Raw genomic sequence first — 20,330 nt, forward strand, 5'->3', positions numbered from 1 at the left:
AGGAGTTTGAGACCAGCCTGGCCAACATGACAAAACCCGGTCTCTACTAAAAATACAAAAATTAGCCGAGTGTTGCGCATGCCTGTAGTCCCAGCTATTCAGGAGGCGGGAGAATCACTTGAACCTGGGAGGTGGAGGTTGCAGTGAGCTGAGATTGTGCCACTGTACTCCAGTCTGGGCGACAAAGGGAGACTCTGTGAGAAAGAAAGAAAAAGGAAAAGAAGAAGAAGGAAGGAAAGAGAGAGGGAGAGAGAAAGAAAGAAAGAAAGAAAGAAAGAAAGAAAGAAAGAAAGAAAGAAAGAAAGAGAGAAAGAAAGGGAGAGAGAGAAGGAAGGAAGGAAGGAAGGAAGGAAGGAAGGAAGGAAGGAAGGAAGGAAGGAAGGAAGGAGGAAGGAAGAAAGGAAAGGAAGGAGGGAAAGAAAGAAAGAGAGAGAGAGGGAGGGAGGGAAGGAGGAAGGAAGGAAGGAAGGAAGAAGGAAGGAAGGAAGGGAACATTCTTGCCCTGGGTAAACAGAAGACCCCAATGCCTCCAAGCCTCCAGGTCTGTTTGTTCCAGTGATGTTGGCCCTTGGGATCTGCTGAGAAGTAGAGTGGTGTAAAACAGTGTTTTCTTGAATATGGAACACACAGCACCAGTTGTGCATGAAATGACTGAGGAAGCTCATGTTCATAGCATTAATATTTAATCACCATATGAGAAAGTCAGTCTTTCTGATTTTATGTGCAGGAACGCAACAAAAGCTACCCAGAATTGAATCACATTCTTCTAATTGTATACGTGTTTAAAGCTACCTTTTTTTTAATGATAGGAGATCATTCTGTTTTCATTTACAGTAAGGATAAAAACTTTCTATTATGAAGTATAAATTTTAAAAATTAGTCAAAGAAAAAAAATTTTTTTGAGATAAGAGTTTTGCTCTTGTTGCCCAGGCTGGAGTGCAATGGCACAGTCTTGGCTCACTGCAACCTCCGCTTCCTGGGTTCAAGCGAATCTCCTGCCTCAGCCTCCCAAGTAGCTGGGAGGCCTCCACCACCATGTCTGGCTAATTTTTGTATTTTTAGTAGAGACAGGGTTTCACCACGTTGGCCAGGCTGATCTTGAACTTCTGACCGCAGGTGATCCGCCCACCTCGGCCTCCCGAAGTGCTGAAATTACAGGCATGAGCCACTGTGCCTGGCCTAAAGAAAATATTAAGTAACGTTTAGGACAGAAGGAACACAACTGATGAAAAATTGAGAAGATGCATGGTGGCATGTGTAGTGCACACCTACCTAAAGTTTGGGAAAAGTTGGTAGAAGGGAAGAAGGTGTGAATTTGAAGTCAGATTCAAATCTCCTTTCTACCACCTCCTAGCTATATGGCCGAGGGGTATCTTAACCTCTCTGAGCTTGGTGTGCTTATCTGCTGAATGGAGATTGTACTAATAAGCATTACCTTGTACTACTGTTTTGAGAGTTAACCAAGGCAATGCAGGCCCGATAAAGACTTTACAAATGGTTATGTACCACTGTTGTTATTATTTTATTTTATCTTTTTTTTTTTTTTTTTGAGATGGGGTCTCACCTCAGTTGCCCTGGCTGGAGTGCAGCAGTCTGATCTCGGTTCACTGTAACCTCAACCTTCCAAACTCAGGTGATTCTCTACCTCAGCCTCCCAAGTAGCTGGGAGTATAGACACATCACCACATCTGGCTATTTTTTTGTATTTTTTTTAGTAGAGATGGGGTCTCACCATGTTGCTAAGGCTGGTCTTGAACTCCTGGACTCAGGCAATCCACTTGCCTCAGCCTCCCAAAGTGCTGGGAATACAGGCATGAGCCATCGCACCCAGCCTGTATTTTTTTTATTATTATTTTTATGCATCAAAAGACTTAATCTATTGACTTCATATGCATCTATTTTTTGGCCTCCATGCCTTTGTCTTCCCATTTGTAAAAGAGTCTCCATGGATGCCTTCCAAAGCTACATCCTGAGGCTGTGATTCTATTTTGCTGACACCCAGTTCCTCCCTGCCTCAATGGATTATCAGATTCAGCCAGGGACAATCAGATACTAGACTCAGTTTAAAACAAAATTATAGAGAAGCAGAAAATGGACAGAAAATGGACAAAATTCTACAGTTTATCAACAGGTTCGATTAATATTCACCTGCCACAGCTGGGCACAGTGGCTCACGCCTGTAATCCCATCACTTTGGGAGGCTGAGGCGGGTGGATCACTTGAGGTCAGGAGTTCAAGACCAGCCTGGCCAACATGGTGAAAACCCGTCTCTACTAAAAATACAAAAATTACCCAGACAAGTGTGTCTCATGCAATATTTGGGACATACTTATACTAATACTAAAAAATTATTTGTTGTTTATCTGAAGTTTAAATTTAACTGGTTGTCCTGTCCTGTGTCTATGTTTGCTGAATCTGGCAACTCTACCCTGACAGTCACAGAATTAGGTTACTATGTTTCTCCTCAAATTCACAAACTACTGGATCTAAAATCAGAGGCAAATCCAGGTTCTGATGGGTCTGAAGATTTGAGGTGACTCTTTAAGACTAAGAATACAAAATCACAAATTACAAATGCTAAATTAGCTACAAACATGAATATTTATTCCAAATGAGAAAATGCGTTATTTTTGCAAGTTTTATAGAACTATATGATCCCTGTTGTAAGTTCACTTCCACTTCTTCTTCTTTTCTTTTTTTTTGAGACGGGGTCTCACTCTGTCTCCCAGGCTGGCATGCAGTGGTGCGATCTCAGCTCACTGCAGCCTCTGCCTCCCAGGCTCAAGTGATCTTCCTGCCTCAGCCTCCTGAGTAGCTGAGACTACAGGTGCCCGCCACCACGCCTGGCTAATTTTTGTATTTTTTGTAGAGATGGGGTCTCGCCATGTTACTCAGGCTGGTCTCAAACTCCTGAGCTCAACTGATCCGCCCACCTCGGCCTCCCAAGGTGCTAGGATTATAGGCGTGAGCCAGTGCGCCCAGCCGATAAGTTCACTTCTGACTAAAATACTGAACAACTCTCCATGGGAATCATCCAGAAATGATGATGCCAAAAAGTGCCTGTGGGAAAACTATCCATGAAAATCAAAGATAATCCAAGAAAGAAGAAAAAAGCCAAGCCCGAGCCTCAAAACCATCCTCCCCAAATATCTGTTTTTAAATCATTATTTTCAAAAGTTGTAATCTTACTTTTTCGTAACAGAGCCATGTGTATTCACGCAGATAAGAACCGTAACCTGTGGATTAAAGAAAAATATCTGTTTGAAAGAGAATCAACTTAAAAGTCATCAACAAGTGTTAAGGACTATGCCTTCTCTGAAAGACTGATATATCGTGAAGTGTGTGATCATTTTCTACTGCTCCGAATCTAAAATTTTGGAAACAAAATAAATACAGTCCCATGTCTTCAAAAGTGATGCCTGTGGTTGAACAAACCTTACTAAGGGTCCTCAAAAGCTAATCTTTAGTTGTCAGAATTTTTTTTTTTTTTTTTTTTTTGGTGACAGAGTCTCGCTCCATCACCCAGGTTGGAATGCAGTTGCGATCTTGGCTCACTGCAACCGCCACCTCCCAGGTTCAAGTGATCCTCCTTCCTCAGCCTCCCAAGTAGCTGGAACTACAGGCGTGTGCCACCACTCCCAGCTAATTTTTTTATTTTTAGTAGAGATGGGGTTTTGCCATGTTGCCCAGGCTGGTCTCGAACTCCTAGCCTCAAGCAAGCCATCCACCTTGGCTTCCCAAAGTGCTGGGATTACAGGTGTGAGCCACAGTGCCTGGCCCAGAATTTTTTTTAACCTCCTGCAAAAAGAGTTCTGTCAGCCTTCTGGGTCAGCATAGCAGATGGCCGTAACTGGAAGTATCACACTAGAAGACTTCCTTGATCTAAAATATCAACCCTATGCTATCTTTCTACTATCAGAACTTCATTCCTTGATAAGGAAGCTTTTGCATCTTCAGGAATCCCTTGGAGGGGCATGCATTATACTCAATTCAATCATTCATTCAGTATTTACATATTGAGATCCTACTAAAAGCCCAGCACTGTGCCACTTCCCAGTGATGTACCAACAAATGAAACAGTCCTGGTCCCTATCCTCCTGGAGCTTTTGGTCCAGTGGGGGAAACAGATATTAAAATGTGACACATAAAAGTATTAGATTACGGTAAGTGCTATGAAGGAAGCAAAGGAGATGTTGGGATAAAGATGAACAGGGGTAGGGAGTGCATCAGGAAGAGAAATCAGCAAAAACTTCATTGAGGATATGGCATTGGAGGGAAGGAAGAGCAAGAGCCAGACAAGGGCAGAACATGCAGAGGAGCATCCCAGGCAAAGGGAACAGCAAGTGCAAAGTCCCTGGGGCTGGAAAGAGCTCTAAATATTCTAGGAACTGCAAGAAGCTCAAAGTCTCTGGATCACAGTGGATCAAAGGGGAGACTGGATGGAAGAGGCCAGAGAGGTACCAAGGGACCGGATACTACTGTGCCTAAAGAGGAGTTTGGATTTTATTTTAAGTGCACAAAACCCCCTCCATCAGTGTTTAACTTTGTTAAAACCCTAAAGCACTGTTTTCCAAACATTCCCAAGGGAATTCTGAAAGTAAAGGAGAGTGAACACTTAACATTGCTCACAATGAGCTCAAAGTATCTTTCACGTTTTTTGTTTTACCTTCAAATTCATGGGAACTGTGCAAGAATTAGTGGAAAGGAATCACTCCTTCAACTGCTGGCAGAGTTCGCCCCTCAGGGAGAAAGCTATCTGTTATGAAAGCCAGGTCTTCTGTGCCTAGGTGAGATGGCCAGGTGAGAGCAGGGAAAAGCTAACCTGGTCTGAATAAGGGATGAACCAGAATCCTAAGGTTCGGCCACAGCCCAAGAAAAAATGTTATTAGAGGAGAAGGAAAAGTCCAATCACTTACCCAGGAGAACTTCCTTTCCTATGGCAGGCCCAGGGACTATTCAAGAACAGATGTCCAATACTCAGCCCACAATCTTCTTTCACGCTCTGCACCTTCTAACCTCAGCCCACCTCCACACTGCTCTTCCCACAGGACCTAAAGTGACATTTTAAGTGTTTTACCGGGTGTGGTGGCTCACTTTTGGAGCCCAGGGTGGGCAGATGCTTGAGCCCAGGGGTTGGAGATAAGCCTGGGCAACATAATAAGACCCCCCTGCAACAATCTCTACAAAAAAATACAAAAATTAGCAGGCATCGTGGTGCATGCCTGTAGTCCTAGCTACTCGGGAAGTTGAGGCAGGAGGATCGCATGAGCCCCAGAGGTTGAGGCTGCAGTGAGCCATGGCTGCTGCACTCCAGCTGGGAGACAGAGCAAAACCTTGTTTTAAAAAAGAAAAAGAAAGAGAGAGAAGAGAAGGAAGGAAGGAAGGAAGGAAGGAAGGAAGGGGAAGGAAGGAAGGAAGGAAGGAAGGAAGGAGAGAGAAAGGAAAGAAGGAAAGAAGGAAGGAAGGGAAAGGGAAGGGAAAGGAAAGAAGGAAGGAAGGAAGGAGGAGGAGAAGAAGAAGAAGTAGAAGAAGAAGAGAGAGAGAGAGAGAGAGAGAAAGAAAGAAAGAAAGAAAGAAAGAAAGAAAGAAAGAAAGAAAGAAAGAAAGAAAGAAAGAAAGAAGGAAGGAAAGAAAAGAAAGAAAGGAAGGAAGAAAGGAAGGAAGGAAGGAAGGAGAGGAAGGAGAAGGAGAAGGAGGAGGAGAAAAGAAAGAAAGAAGAAAGAAAGAGAGAGAGAGAGAGAGAAAGAAAAGAAAAGAAAAGAAAAGAAAGGAAAAGAAGAAAAACTGCTGCTTTCAGAAGAGCTGCCAGATTTGTCATGTGTCTTTTTGTAGCCCCAAGCTCACAGCAATAATATTCCAGGGGATGGTCACTGTGGGATGAGAAAGTTTATCTCATCCCACAGTAGGATGTTTATCAGGTCCCAGATTAACATCAGGAGGGGGCATGCTTTCAGCGTGACTGCAAGGAGAAGGGAACACAAATGGAAAGAAAGAGACCCCTGGAAGAAAGGCTGGAGGACTGTCAGAGACAGATTTGGGGTGAGATATGCCTGTTTCACATTGTTATACATGATTAAAGTAATTAAAATACCCACCTCTACCCAACTTCATGTAACCCAATATTAAAAGGCCTTTTTGTCTCTGTGTTGAAGATTACAGAAAATATAGGGGGGGTAGGCTGGTAGAAAAAGGGAGATTTTTTTGGTTGATAGTCTTACAGGATTTATACTGAACATATTTAATAAATATGGCCTTTGGCACTGATCAATCAAAATGGGTACCAGTTATAAATGGCTGGCACAGTCCCACAGAAGTGTTCTGACTAATAAATAGCAGCTTTGGCACCTACAGAATGTCAGATCATACTAATGTATTATCTATTTATACATACAAATAAGCACAGGAGATTCTACACACACACACACACACACACACACACACGCACACACACATGATGCATTGTATTTTGCTAAGCAGCAAGAACTATAACCGTCACATCATCAACCATTCTCATATTCTATCATGCCAACTTTTTACATAAAGTCCTTTGCATAAGAAAAATGCAGGGCAAATTCTAAGAGGCCTATCAACTAGGTGTATTCCAAGAACAACTTATTTTAACAAAAGAGACCAGCTGCTGCTTCAGAGCATAAAGAATTGGCCCATGAGAACTATTTTTCTGCCAAGGTATTTGATACATGTTGACAAGCAAATTTATTTCTGATCTTCTGGATTTACACACATTTCCTACTGTGAGTTCTTTCTTGATGTTCTTAAAAATTGCTATGCATCGGGGGAGGGAGAGCATCAGGATAAATAGCTAATGCATGCGGGGCTTAATACCTAGGTGATGGGTTGATAGGTGCAGCAAACCAGTATGGCACACATTTACCTATGTAACAAACCTGCACATGTATCCCAAAACTTAAAATAAAATAAAATCTCAAAAATTGCTATGCATACCGTTTCTCTTTTATTACGTAGTATTTTCTGAATTCTTTAGACTGCATTGAAGAATCAGAAAGAGCGCTTCACCCAGGGAAACACAAATGGTTCTGTATAATAAACATTCAGTATATCTGTTTTCATTTTAAATAGGCTTCTTTTCCATGACACATTTATTAAAGGAATATTACCATGTCAGCTGCAAAATTTGATATGTTGATTTTTAAGTTTTTTAAAATTTACATACATTAGAATTTACTTTTTTGTTTCTGTCATTCTATGGACTTTTACACATGCATAGATTCTTGTAACAACCACCACAAATGGGATAGAGAACAATGCCAACACTCCTAAAGAATTCCCTTGTGCTGCCCCTTTGTAGTCAGGCCCTGTCCAACACCTAGCCCTTGGCAACCACTGATCTATTCTCTGTCTCTATAGTTTTACCTTTTCCAGAATGTCATATAAGTGGAATCCTACAGGATGTAATATTTTGAGAGACTCTCTTTTTTCAATTAGCATAATGCTTTTGAGATTCATACTTGCTACTGCCTTTACCAATAGTTTGTACCTTTTTATTGCTGAATAGTATTCCACTGAATGGATATACCACAGTTTATCCATTCACCCAGTGAAGGACATTTGGGTTGTTTCCATTGTTTTGTGATTATGAATAATGTTTCTATAAACACTTGTTTACAGATTTTAGTGTGAATAGAGGGTAACTACCTAGAAGTGTTATTGCTAGGTCTTTTGGTAGATAAATATTTAACTCTATAAGAAACTGCCGGCAGGGCGCGGTGGCTCAAGCCTGTAATCCCAGCACTTTGGGAGGCCGAGACGGGCGGATCACGAGGTCAGGAGATCGAGACCATCCTGGCTAATACGGTGAAACCCCGTCTCTACTAAAAAATACAAAAAACTAGCCGGGCGAGGTGGCGGGTGCCTGTAGTCCCAGCTACTCGGGAGGCTGAGGCAGGAGAATGGTGGGAACCCAGGAGGCGGAGCTTGCAGTGAGCTGAGATCTGGCCACTGCACTCCAGCCTGGGTGACAGAGCAAGACTCTGTCTCAAAAAAAAAAAAAAAAAAGAAACTGCCAATCTAAGCTGGGCACAGTGGTTCATGCCTATAATCCCTGCACTTTGGGAAGCCAAGGTGGGAGGATCGCTTGAGCTCAGGAGTCCAAGACCAGCCCTGGCAACATAGTGAGACCCCTGTCTCTATGAAAACAAAACAAAACAACAAAAACCTCAAAAACCAAATGTGGGGAGTTAGAGAAAAAAAATTAGCCAGACATGGTAGTGGGCACCTGTGGTCCCAGCTATTCAGGAGGCTGAGGTGGGAAGATTGCTTGAGCCTGGGAGGTTGAGGCTGCAGTGAGCCACGGTCGCACCACTGCACTCCAGCCCAGGTGACAGAGAGAGACCTTGTCTGAAAAAACAGGAAAAGAAAAAGAAAGAAATTGACAATCTTTTTTCCTGAGTGGAAACAGAAACTGACAATCTTTTTTTCCTGAGTGAAAACATTTTCATTTTGTATTCCCACTAGCATGGTGAGAAAGTTCCAGATGCTCTGTGTTCTTGACAGCACTTGGTATTGTCGGTATTTTTTTTATTTTAGCTGTTATAATGGGCGAATTGCATTGTGATTTTAATTTGCATTTCCCTAATGATTACTCATGTTGAGCATCTTTTTGTGTGTTCATTTACCATCCACATATGGTGAAATGTCTGTTTAAATCTTTTGTGCATTTTTATAGAATTATTTTCTTATTTTTGAGTTTTGGGAGTTGTTTATGTATTCCAGATACAAGCCCTGTGTCAGGCCTCAGTGCTGTGGCTCATGCCTGTAATCCCAGCAATTTGGGAGGTCAAGGCTGGCAGATCACTTGAGGTCAGGAGTTCAAGAGCAGCCTGGCCAACATGGTGAAACCCTGTCTCTACTAAAATACAAAAATTAACCAGGCGTGGTGGTGTGGGTCTGTAATCCCAGCTACTCGGGAGGCTGAGACAGGAGAATTGCCTGAACCTGAAGGCGGAGGTTGCAGTGAGCCAAGACTGTGCCACTGCGCTCCAGCCTAGGCAACAGAGTGAGACTCTGTAAAAAGAAGAAGAAAAAAAAAAAGCACTGTGTTATGCGATTTGCAAATACTTTCCCCTGGTATGTGGCTTGTCTTTTCAGTCTCTTAATAAATTTTGCAGAGCAAAAGTATTTCATTTTGATAATGTCAGATTCATTTTCTTTTTTTTCTTTTTTTTGAAACAGGGTTTTACTCTATTACCTAGCCTCAAGTGCAGTGGTACGATCTCGGCTCACTGCAAACTTCACCTCCCAGGCTCAAGCAATTCTACCTCAGCCTCCCAAGCAGCTGGGACTACAGGCGCACAGCACCGCACGCAGCTGATCTTTGTATTTTTTATAGAGATGGGGTTTTGCCCTGTTGCCCAGGCTGGTCTTGAACTCCTGAGCTCAAGTGATCTGCCTGCCTTGACTTCTCAAAGTGCTGGGATTACAGGCATGAGCCACCACACCTGGCCTTTTTTTCTTTTATAGATCATGCTTTTGGTATTATATCTAATAATTTTTGGCCTAACCTAAGGTCATAATGACTTTCTCCTATGTTTTCTTGGAGAATTTTATAGTTTTAGACTTAATATTTTCATTTAGAGTTAATTTTTGTATATATCATGAAGTGTAGATTAAACTTCATCTTTTAGCATATGGTTATCCAATTGTTCCAAGACCATTTGTTGGGAAGGTCATTTGTTGAGATTGTTGTTCCTTCTGTGGAACTGATTTTTTTCTTTAATATTTTGTTCCAATTTCAAGGTATTCAAAGGGGACTTGAAATCTGGCAAGAAGTTTGAACCTAGAGGGATAACATGTGTCCCAAAGGAGAGAGCAAGTGATCAACACAGGTTTTTTGTTCTCTCCTATACTTTCTACAGGAAGAATTACAGATCCGATTAGTCATCAGTGACTAAAAAGTGAGCTACATCATCAAATAAAGACAATAATGTGGCTGGGTGTGGTGGCTCACACCTGTAATCCCAGCACTTTGGGTGGCTGAGGCAGGCGGATCACTTGAGGCCAGGAATTTGAGACCAGCCTGGCCAATACAGCGAAACCCCATCTCTACTAAAAATTCAGAAATTGGCTGGATGTGGTGGGGCACACCTGTAATCTCAGCCCCTTGGGAGGCTGAAGCATGAGAATCACTTGAACCTGCAAGGAGGGGGTTGCAGTGAGCCGAGATCACACCACTGTACTCCAGCTTGGGTGACAGAGAGAGACTCCATCTCAAAAAAAAAAAAAAAAAAAATTCAATAATGTTCTCAGAGTACTATCAGAACCAAGCAGGCAAGAAAAGGATTGATCTACCATGAAAAACTTTCAACCAAACATTTCCCCAAACTCAATTCGATCTTTGCATTATATTGTGGAGTATTTTATTTATGCTCTGAAATCAAGAAGGCTAAGACACCCTTCCTCTATTCTCGAAATATATCTGTAAAGACTTCCCTTCCCAGTTTTCCCAATTTACAATGTATCTATCTATATGCTTAATACAATACCTTGGATATTCATTAGGAGAAGTGGTAGGCATTAAGCTAAGCATAGGATATGGCAGGTTTGATGAAAAAATAAAATAAAATTTAACCATTAGATAAGGATTTTAGATGACAACATTCATTTTACTGTAAAATCTAAAGTTAAATTTTGTCACATTTTTATGTCCATTCACTTGTTTGTGACATTTTGCCAATTACCCCAGGAGTTGGCAACTGACTTCATCTCACACAGAAAAGTTAATTTGCCATAAAAAACAATTTGTCTTGAAAACTCAGTTTATTTTAAAATTAAGTTGATCCTTCTTAATTATGGTCTTTCAAAGGAACTTCTGAACTTGACATTTGATGGGAGGCTGCAGACAGCAAACCAGGACTAATAACCTTTAGAAACTAACAACATGACAGAAACAGCCTAAGGAGGTAATTGAGAAAGGAAGGATATCATAGGTCCCCACGGTTTCATGAACCAAAGTGTTATGAGAATTTGCTGGCAGTCATCTAGGAAAACTCTTCAACAGAGATTTGATTCAAGTCTTTAATTCACTGTAAACAACCAGCTACAATGTTCCTTTTATTTTCCTAGGCTACAGACTGAACACCCAAGAGCTCTGAGTGCATGGCAGTGACCCTTCTCTTCCCCTTTTGCACCTGGAAAAGAATTGGGTCAAAACAGCACGCTACTTAGGATTTTTCTGAGATAGGGTTTCAGGTACTTTTTATCCATTTAGGATTTTACGTGATATGCATGCATCTAACTTTTGGGGATGATGGAAGCCTAGAATGATCTCTGGCCACATGGCCCCTTCTCCCACTCCATGAAACAAGACATCTGGTATCACAGGAGAGAATGGGGCAAAGACCAGAGGGAAGCCGAGCTTTAAGTCCCTCAGATCATCTACTTCCTGGGCATCCCAGTTACAAAAACCAGTAACTTCACACTTTTTCCTTAAACTGTTTTGAAATGAGGTTCAGTTTCTTGCAAATGAAAGTCTTTACAAATAAATTTGCTTTGGCCAGAATGGTGTGTGAATATGGGGAGCAGTTTGCAGGGGTCAAAGGGCCCTTGTGGCTACACCAGGGGTCAGGTGAATTGGGCTCCAGATAACAGATTTCACTATGTGTTGATGAAGCTTTACAGCTCACAGGCAAGGCTGGTTGGCTCTTTCCTGAGTGCTTGGTTACTGTAACTGTGAGACCACTCCAGAGGCAGAGGAATAGTAAGTGCTGACTCATCTGAACAGGGGGTTCATCTTTCCCTGTCCAGTGTGTTGTCAACTCTGAAATCTCTTTAAGATGAAACAAGAGGCTTTAGGATGCAGATAATGGCACGCCAATTGCAACGCACAGCAGTAGTGAGCCAAGAAGGTAAGTTCCTGAAGCCGATTGTTGTAGGAAACCTTAAGCCATATGGTGGGAGTGGTGTCCTTGAGAAGCATGTAGTTTCAACAGAAAGTTTGCTTTAAAAAAAGATATGTGTGTGTGTGTGTGTGTGTGTGTATAATTGCATAAATATTTGGCATGCCTGAATTTCATCCTCTCCTTCCTCTTTACAATTTCATCTCATCTCTGATGGTGGCACTTCTTGGGTTTCAAAAAACAACAAAAAAAATCCCAAGCAGACAAGACACAGTTTCTGACTGAGGGCACTGAAATCAAGTGGAAAATCAACTGGAAATCCTTTTCCAACACAATTAGTGTATTAGACTGTGGGTCTTGGAGTCAGACTACCTGGGTTCAAATCCTAGCTCCACAATACATAAGAACCCCTTCCCTTGGAAACTTAAGATTCCTCACTCATAAAATGTCTGTAATACCATTTTACAATCAACATGTTAATAAGTAATTGAGGCAAAAAAACCTCAATAAATGCTAAAATGATAGGCTAAAAGGTTGTTGGGGTACAGAAAATTCACATTCTCAAAGTAATCACATTTAAGATCAACAAAATGAAACAAATTGAAATCCTGTGCCTTGAGATGTGATAAATATCAATGTGTTCCTGCCAGTGATATTTAACCTGATTCTATCATGGATAAGGTCATGATAAAATCCAAATCATGGATCATTCTGAAGACAAACTGCCCTGGTCTCTTCAAATATGTCAATGTCATGAGAGGAAAAAAAAAAAAAAAAAAAACGTTGGGAACTCTTTAGAGGCTTGACAATGTGACAATGAAATGGAAAGTGTGAACCTTGGCTGGGCACAGTGGCTCACATTTGTAATCCCAGCACTTTGGGAGGCCGAGGCAGGTGGATCATGAAGTCAAGAGATCGAGACCATCCTGGCCAACATGGTGAAACACCATCTCTACTAAAAATACAACAATTAGCTGGGCATGGTGACACGCACCTGTAGTCCCAGCTACTTGGGACACTGAGGCAGGAGAATTGCTTGAACCTGGAAGGCTGAGGTTGCAGTGAGCCAAGATCGCACCACTGCACTCCAGCCTGGTGACAGAGTGAGACTCCATCTCAAAAAAAAAGAAAAAAAAAAGTGTGAACCTTGACTGCATCCTGGACCAAATGTTTAAAAAGAGCTACAAAGTTTATTTTTGGGAAATTAGGGAAATATTATGGCATTAATGTTAAATTTCCTGAGAGAATAAATGTGGTATGGTTATGTAGGAGTACATCATTGATAGTAAGAGACACATATATTCATTTAGGGGTGAAAGGTCAAGAGGTTCAGGGGTGTTTGTGTGTAGAAAGAGAGAGTGAGAGGTACAGAGACAATACTAACGTGGCAAAATTGGTTGAGCCATTATACTCTTCTTGCAACTTTTCTATAAATTAGAATCATTTATAAATAAAAAGTTGAGGAAATGAAGGTAATATAAGGCTTTATGAGGATTAAATGCAGTAATACATTTACATGCATTAAGTACTTACAACAGTGCTTGGCAAACAGTTGGAACCCCACTTGTACAAGCCATTATGATTGTGTGATCCTAGGGAAATCACTCCATCTCTCTCCATCTCAGTTTCCTCATCATTATGACTGAAGAAGACAATTCTATTAGATCTAACATTCTAGAACTTTATATAATTATGCCCTCAAAAAAGTAATGGGGGTTGAAAGAATCAACATTGTCAAAATGTCCATAACACCCAAAGCAATCTACAGATTTAATGCAGTCTCTATCAAAATTCCAATGGCATTTTTCACAAAAGTAGAAAAAAAAAAAATCCTAAAATGCATATGGAACCACAAAAGCCACCAAATAACTAAAGCAACTTTGAGCAAGAACAAAACTGAAGGCATCACATTTCCTAATTTTAAATTATATTTACAAAGTTATAGTAATCCAAAAAGTATAGTACTGACATAAAAACAGACACATGGACCAATGGAATATAAACCAATGGGACAGAATAGAGAGCCCAGAAATAAATCCATGCATATATGGTCAATTATTCTTCCATAAAGGCACCAAGAATACACAATGGGGAGAGGATAGTCTCTTCAGTAAGTAGTGCTGGGAAAACTGGATATTAATTTTAAAAACTTGGATCTTTATCTCATACACAAAACCAGTTCAAAATGAATTAAATATTAAATAAGTAAATATTCATTTTTATTAATTATTTATTAATTTAATAATAACATAATTAAATGTTTAAGATGTAAAACTGTAAAACTAGAAGAAAACAGGGGGAAAGCTCTGTGGCATTGGTCTTGGCAATGTTTTTTTAATATGACACCAAAAGCAAAAACAAGTGGGACTACATCAAACTAAAAAGTTTCTGCACTGCAAAGGAGCAATCAGTAAAATAAAAAAGCAACCTGGGGAATGGGAGCGATTATTTACAAACCATATATCTAATAAGAAGTTAATATCCAAAATATATAAGAAACTCATACAACTCAACAGCAAAAAAAACCAAATAACTTGATTTAAAAATAGGCAAAGGACCAGAATAGACATTTCTCTAAAGAAGGCATACAAATGGCCAACAGGTATATGAAAAGATACTAAACATCACTAATAATCAGGGAAATTCAAATCCAAACCACAATAGGATATCACTTCACATCTGTTATAATGGCTATTATCAAAAAGTCAAAAGATAAGTGTTGGTGATGATGTAGAGAAAAGGGAACCCTTGTACATTGCTAGTGGGAATGTAAATTAGTACAGCCATTATGGAAAACAATATGGAGGTCTCTCAAAAAATTAAAAATAGAGCTACCATATGATGCAGCTATCCTACCTTGGGGTATATATCCAACAGAAAGAAAATCAGTATCAAAGCTAGATCTGCACTCCCAGGTTCATTGCAGCACTATTTTTTTTTCTTTTTTTTTTTTTGAAACAGAGTCTTGCTCTGTCATCACCTGGGCTGGAATGCAGTGGCACGATCTCAGCTCACTGCAACTTCCGTCTTCCGGGTTCAAGCAATTCTTCTGCCTCAGACTCCCGAGTAGCTGGAATTACAGGTGCACATCACTACGCTTGGCTAATTTTTGTATATTTTTAGTAGAGACAGGGTTTCACCATGTTGACCAGGCTGGTCTCCAACTCCTGACCTCAGGTGATCTGCCCGCCTCGGCCTCCCAAAGTGCTGGGATTACAGGCATGTGTCACCATGCCCAACCTGCAGCACTATTTAGAATAGCCAAGATATGGAACTAACCTGTGTCCATAAATGAATGAGTAGATAAAGAAATGTGGCATATATATGAGTGTGTGTGTGTGTAGACATATATACACACAAAATAAAATATTATGTCACCTTAGAAAAGAAGAAAATAATGCCATTTGTGACAATATGGGTGAACCTGGAGGACGTTATGCTAAGAGAAATAAGCCAGGCAAAGAAAAATAAATACTGCATGTTCACTTATATGAGAAATCTACAAAGTTGAACTTACAGAAACAGAAAGTAGAAGGGTGATTACCAGGGACAGGGAGGTGGAGAAATGAGGAAATGTCAGTCAAAGGGTACAAGCTTGCAGTTATAAGATGAGCAAGTTCTGGAGACCTAACACACAGCATGGTGACGGTTATTACTAATAATGTATTGTATACCTGAAATCTGCTAAGAGGGTAGATCTTAAGAGTTCTCACCACACCATACACAAAAGGTAAATATGTGAGGGTGATGGATTTGTTAATTAGCTTGATTGTGGTAATCATTTCACAATGTATATATTAAAACATTGTACTCCTCGTATATATATATATATGTGTGTGTGTGTGTATATATGTGTGTGTGTGTATATATTATGTGTGTGTGTGTGTGTGTGTATTTTTTTCAGAGACAGGATTGTCACCCAGGCTGGAGTGCAGTGTGCAATCATAGCTCATTGTAATCTTGAACTCCTGGGCTCTATCGATCCTCCCACCTTGGTCTCCCAAAGCACTGAGATTACAGGCATGAGCCACCATGGTTGGCTGAATATATACATTTTTTATTTGTCAACTATACCTCAATAAAGCTGAAGAAAGCAAACAAAAAAATCTTATTTTAAGAACTAATAGTCGATAAAATGTTCTTATCCATAACGTTATGTCATTTTAATTATTTAGACAATATTTACAAGAACATGCTTACTTCCTTAAAAATTATTTATGCCTGGATTCTGTTCCAAGATGGTCGAATAGGAACAGCTCCGGTCTGGAGCTCCCAGTATGATTGATGCAGAAGACGGGTGATTTCTGCTTTTCCAACTGAGGTACCTGGTTCATCTCATTGGGACTAGCTGGAGAGAGGGTGCAGCCCACAGAGGGTGAGCCAAAGCAGGGCAGGGCATCGCCTCACCCGGGAAGCCCAAGGGGCTTGGGGATTTCCCTTTCCTAGCCAACGGAAGCCATGACAGACTTTACCTGGAAAAACGGGACACTCCTGCCCAAATACTGCACTCTTCCAATGGTCTTAGCAAACAGCACAACAGGAGATTATATACTGCGCCTGGTTCGGTGGGCCCATGCCCACTGAGCCTTGCTCACTGATAGTGCAGCAGTCTGAGATCAACATCGACCTGCAAGGCAGCAGCCTGGCAGGGGGAGGGGCATCTGCCATTGCTGAGGTTTGAGTGGGTAAACAAAGTGGCAGGGAAGCTCAAACTGGGCGGAGCCCACCACAGCTCAGCAAGGCCAGATGTCTCTGTAGACTCCACCTCTGGGAGTAGGGCATAGCTGAACAAAAGGCAGCAGAATCTTATGCAGACTTAAACGTCCCTGTCTGACAGCTCTGAAGAGAGCAGTGGTTCTCCCAGCACGGTGTTTGAGCTCTGAGAACGGACAGACTACCTCCTCAAGTGGGTCCCTGACCTCCGTGTAGCCTAACTGGGAGACATCTCCCAGTAGGGGCCAACTGACACCTCATACAAGTGGGTGCCCCTCTGGAATGAAGCTTCCAGAGGAAGGATCAGGCAGCAATATTTGCTGTTCTGCAATGTTTGCTGTTCTGCAGCCTCTGCTGGTGATACTGAGGCAAACAGGTTCTGGAGTGGACCTCCAGCAAACTCCAACAGACCTGCAGCTGAGGGACCTGACTGTTAGAAGGAAAACTAACAAACAGAAAAGAATAGTGTCAACATCAACAAAAAGAACATCTACACAAAACCCCAACTGTAGGTCACCAATATCAAAGACCAAAGGTAGATAAAATCACAAAGATGGGGAGAAACCAGAGCAGAAAAGCTGAAAATTCTAAAAACCAGAGTGCTTTTTCTCCTCCAAAGGATCGCAGCTCCTCGCCAGCAAGCGAACAAAGCTGGATGGAGAATGACTTTGACAAGCTAACAGAAGTAGGCTTCAGAAGGTCGGTAATAACAAACTTATCTGAGCTAAAGGAGGATGTTCAAACCCATTGCAAGGAAGCTAAACACCTTGAAAGAAGATTAGACGATGGCAAACAGTGTACAGAAGGCCTTAAATGACCTGATGGAGCTGAAAATCATGGCACGAGAACTACATGATGCATGCACAAGTTTCAATAGCCAATTCAATCAAGTGGAAGAAAGGGTATCAGTCATTGAAGATCAAATTAATGAAGTAGAGCGAGAAGAGAATAGAAAAAAGAGTAAAAAGAAATGAACAAAGCCTACAGGAAATATGGGGCTATGTGAAAAGACCAAATCTACGTTTGATTGGTGTACCTGAAAGTGATGGAGAGAATGGAACCAAGTTGGAAAACACTCTTCAGGATATTATCTAGGAGAACTTCCCCAACCTAGCAAGGCAGGCCAACATTCAAATTCAGGAAATACAGAGAGCGCCACAAAGATATTTGTCGAGAAAAGCGACCTCAAGACATATAATTGTCAGATTCACCAAGGTTGAAATGAAGGAAAAAATGTTAAGGGCAGTCAGAGAGAAAGGTCAGGTTACCCACAAAGGGAAGCCCATCAGACTAACAGCGGATATCTCGGCAGAAACTCTACAAGCCAGAAGAGAGTGGGGGCCAGTATTCAACATTCTTAAAGAAAAGAATTTTCAACCTAGAATTTCATATCCAGCCAAACTAAACGAAGGAGAAATAAAATCCTTTACAGACAAGCAAATGCTGAGAGATTTTGTCACTACCAGGCCTGCCTTACAAGAGCTCCTGAAGGAAGCACTAAACATGGAAAGGAACAACTGGTATCAGCCACTGCAAAAACATGCCAAACTGTAAAGACCATCGATGCTAGGAAGAAACTACACCAACTAATGGGCAAAATAACCAGCTAACATCATAATGACAGGATCAAATTCACACATAACAATATTAACCTTAAATGTAAATAGGCTAAATGCCCCAATTAAAAGACACAGACTGGCAAATTGGATAAAGAGTCAAGACCCATCAGTGTGCTGTATTCAGGAGATCCATCTCACATGCAGAGACACACATAGGCTCAAAATAAAGAGATGGAGGAAGATCTACCAAGCAAATGGAAAGCAAAAAAAAAAAAGCAGGGGTTGCAATCCTAGTCTCTGATAAAACAGACTTTAAACCAACAAAGATCAAAAGAGACAAAGAAGGTCATTACATAATGGTAAAGGGATCTATTCAACAAGAAGAGCTAACTATCCTAAATATATATGCACCCAATACAGGAGCACCCAGATTCATAAAGCAAGTCCTTAGAGACCTACAAAGAGACTTAGACTCCCACACAATAATAATGGGAGACTTTAACACCCCACTGTCAATATTAGACAGATCAATGAGACAGAAGGTTAACAATGATATCCAGGACTTGAACTCAGCTCTGCACCAAGTGGACCTAATAGACACCTATAGAACTCTCCACCCCAGATCAACAGAATATACATTCTTCTTAGCACCACATCACACTTATTCTAAAATTGACCACATAGTTGGAAGTAAAACACTCCTCAGTAAATGTAAAAGAACAGAAATCACAACAAACTGTCTCTCAGACCACAGTGCAATCAAATTAGAACTCAGGATTAAGAAACTCACTCAAAACTGCACGACTACATGGAAACTGAACAACTTGCTCCTGAATGACTACTGGGTAAATAATGAAATGAAGGCAGAAATAAAGACATTCTTTGAAACCAATGAGAACAAAGACACAACATACCAGAATCTCTGGAACACATTTAAAGCAGTGTGTAGAGGGAAATTTATAGCACTAAATGCCCATAAGAGAAAGCAGGAAAGATCTAAAATTGACACCCTAACATCACAATTAAAAGAACTAGACAAGTAAGAGCAAACAAATTCAAAAGTTAGCAGAAGGCAAGAAATAACTAAGATCAGAGCAGAACTGAAAGAGATAGAGACACAAAAAAACCCTTCAAAAAAATCAATGAATCCAGGAGTTGGTTTTTTGAAAAGATCAACAAAATTGATAGACCACTAGCAAGACTAATAAAGAAGAAAAGAGAGAAGAATCAAATAGATGCAATAAAAAATGATAAAGGGGATATCATCGCCGATCCCACAGAAATACAAGCTACCATCAGAGAATACTATGAACACCTCTATGCAAATAAACTAGAAAATCTAGAAGAAATGGATAAATTCCTGGACACATACACCCTCCCAAGACTAAACCAGGAAGAAGTTGAATCTCTGAATAGACCAATAACAGGCTCTGAAATTGAGGCAATAATTAATAGCCTACCAACCAAAGTCCAGGACCAGATGGATTCACAGCTGAATTCTACCAGAGGTACAAAGAGGAGCTGGTACCAATCCTTCCGAAACTATTCCAATCAATAGAAAAAGAGCAAATCCTCCCTAACTCATTTACAAGGCCAGCATCATCCTGATACCAAAGGCTGGCAGAGGCACAACAAAAAAAAGAGAATTTTAGACCAATATCCCTGATGAACATCAATGCAAAAATTCTCAATAAAATACTGGCAAGCTGAATCCAGCAGCACATCAAAAAGCTCATCCACCACGATCAAATTGGCTTCATCCCTGGGATGCAAGGCTGGTTCAACATACACAAATCAATAAACGTAATCCATCACATAAACAGAACCAACAACAAAAACCACATGATTATCTCAATAGATGCAGAAAAGGCCTTCAATAAAATTCAACAGACCTTCATGCCAAAAACTCTTAATAAACTAGGTATTGATGGAACGTGTCTCAAAATAATAAGAGCTATTTATGACAAACCCATAGCCAATATCATACTGAATGGGCAAAAACTGGAAGCATTCCCTTTGAAAACTGGCACAAGACAGGGATGCCCTCTCTCACCACTCCTATTCAACACAGTGTTGGAAGTTCTGGCCAGGGCAATCAGGCAAGAGAAAGAAATAAAGGGTATTCAATTAGGAAAAGAGGAAGTCAAATTGTCCCTGTTTGTAGATAACATGATTGTATATTTAG

The 20,330-nt window shown here is 40.8% G+C and overlaps 1 protein-coding gene across 6 annotated transcripts in view; it reads right to left on the minus strand.

The window, feature by feature from the left end:
- Positions 1–20,330, minus strand: part of GLT8D2 (glycosyltransferase 8 domain containing 2) — a 74,183-nt gene that overhangs the window by 25,457 nt on the left and 28,396 nt on the right. For 4 of the 6 annotated variants that reach the window (XM_009181559.2, XM_017946156.2, XM_009181557.2 and 1 more), the window contains exon 2: positions 3,190–3,236. In XM_009181559.2, the coding sequence (XP_009179823.1) occupies positions 3,190–3,208 (19 nt within the window). In that variant the 5' untranslated portion in view covers positions 3,209–3,236. Of the gene's footprint in view, positions 1–3,189; positions 3,237–4,916; positions 5,052–13,406; positions 13,515–20,330 lie in introns of those variants that run through there. The other 2 variants (XM_003907063.3, XM_009181558.3) reach the window with 2 other exon arrangements.

This window comes from Papio anubis, chromosome 9 (genome assembly GCF_008728515.1).
Source record: "Papio anubis isolate 15944 chromosome 9, Panubis1.0, whole genome shotgun sequence".
Taxonomy (NCBI): Eukaryota; Metazoa; Chordata; class Mammalia; order Primates; family Cercopithecidae; genus Papio; species Papio anubis.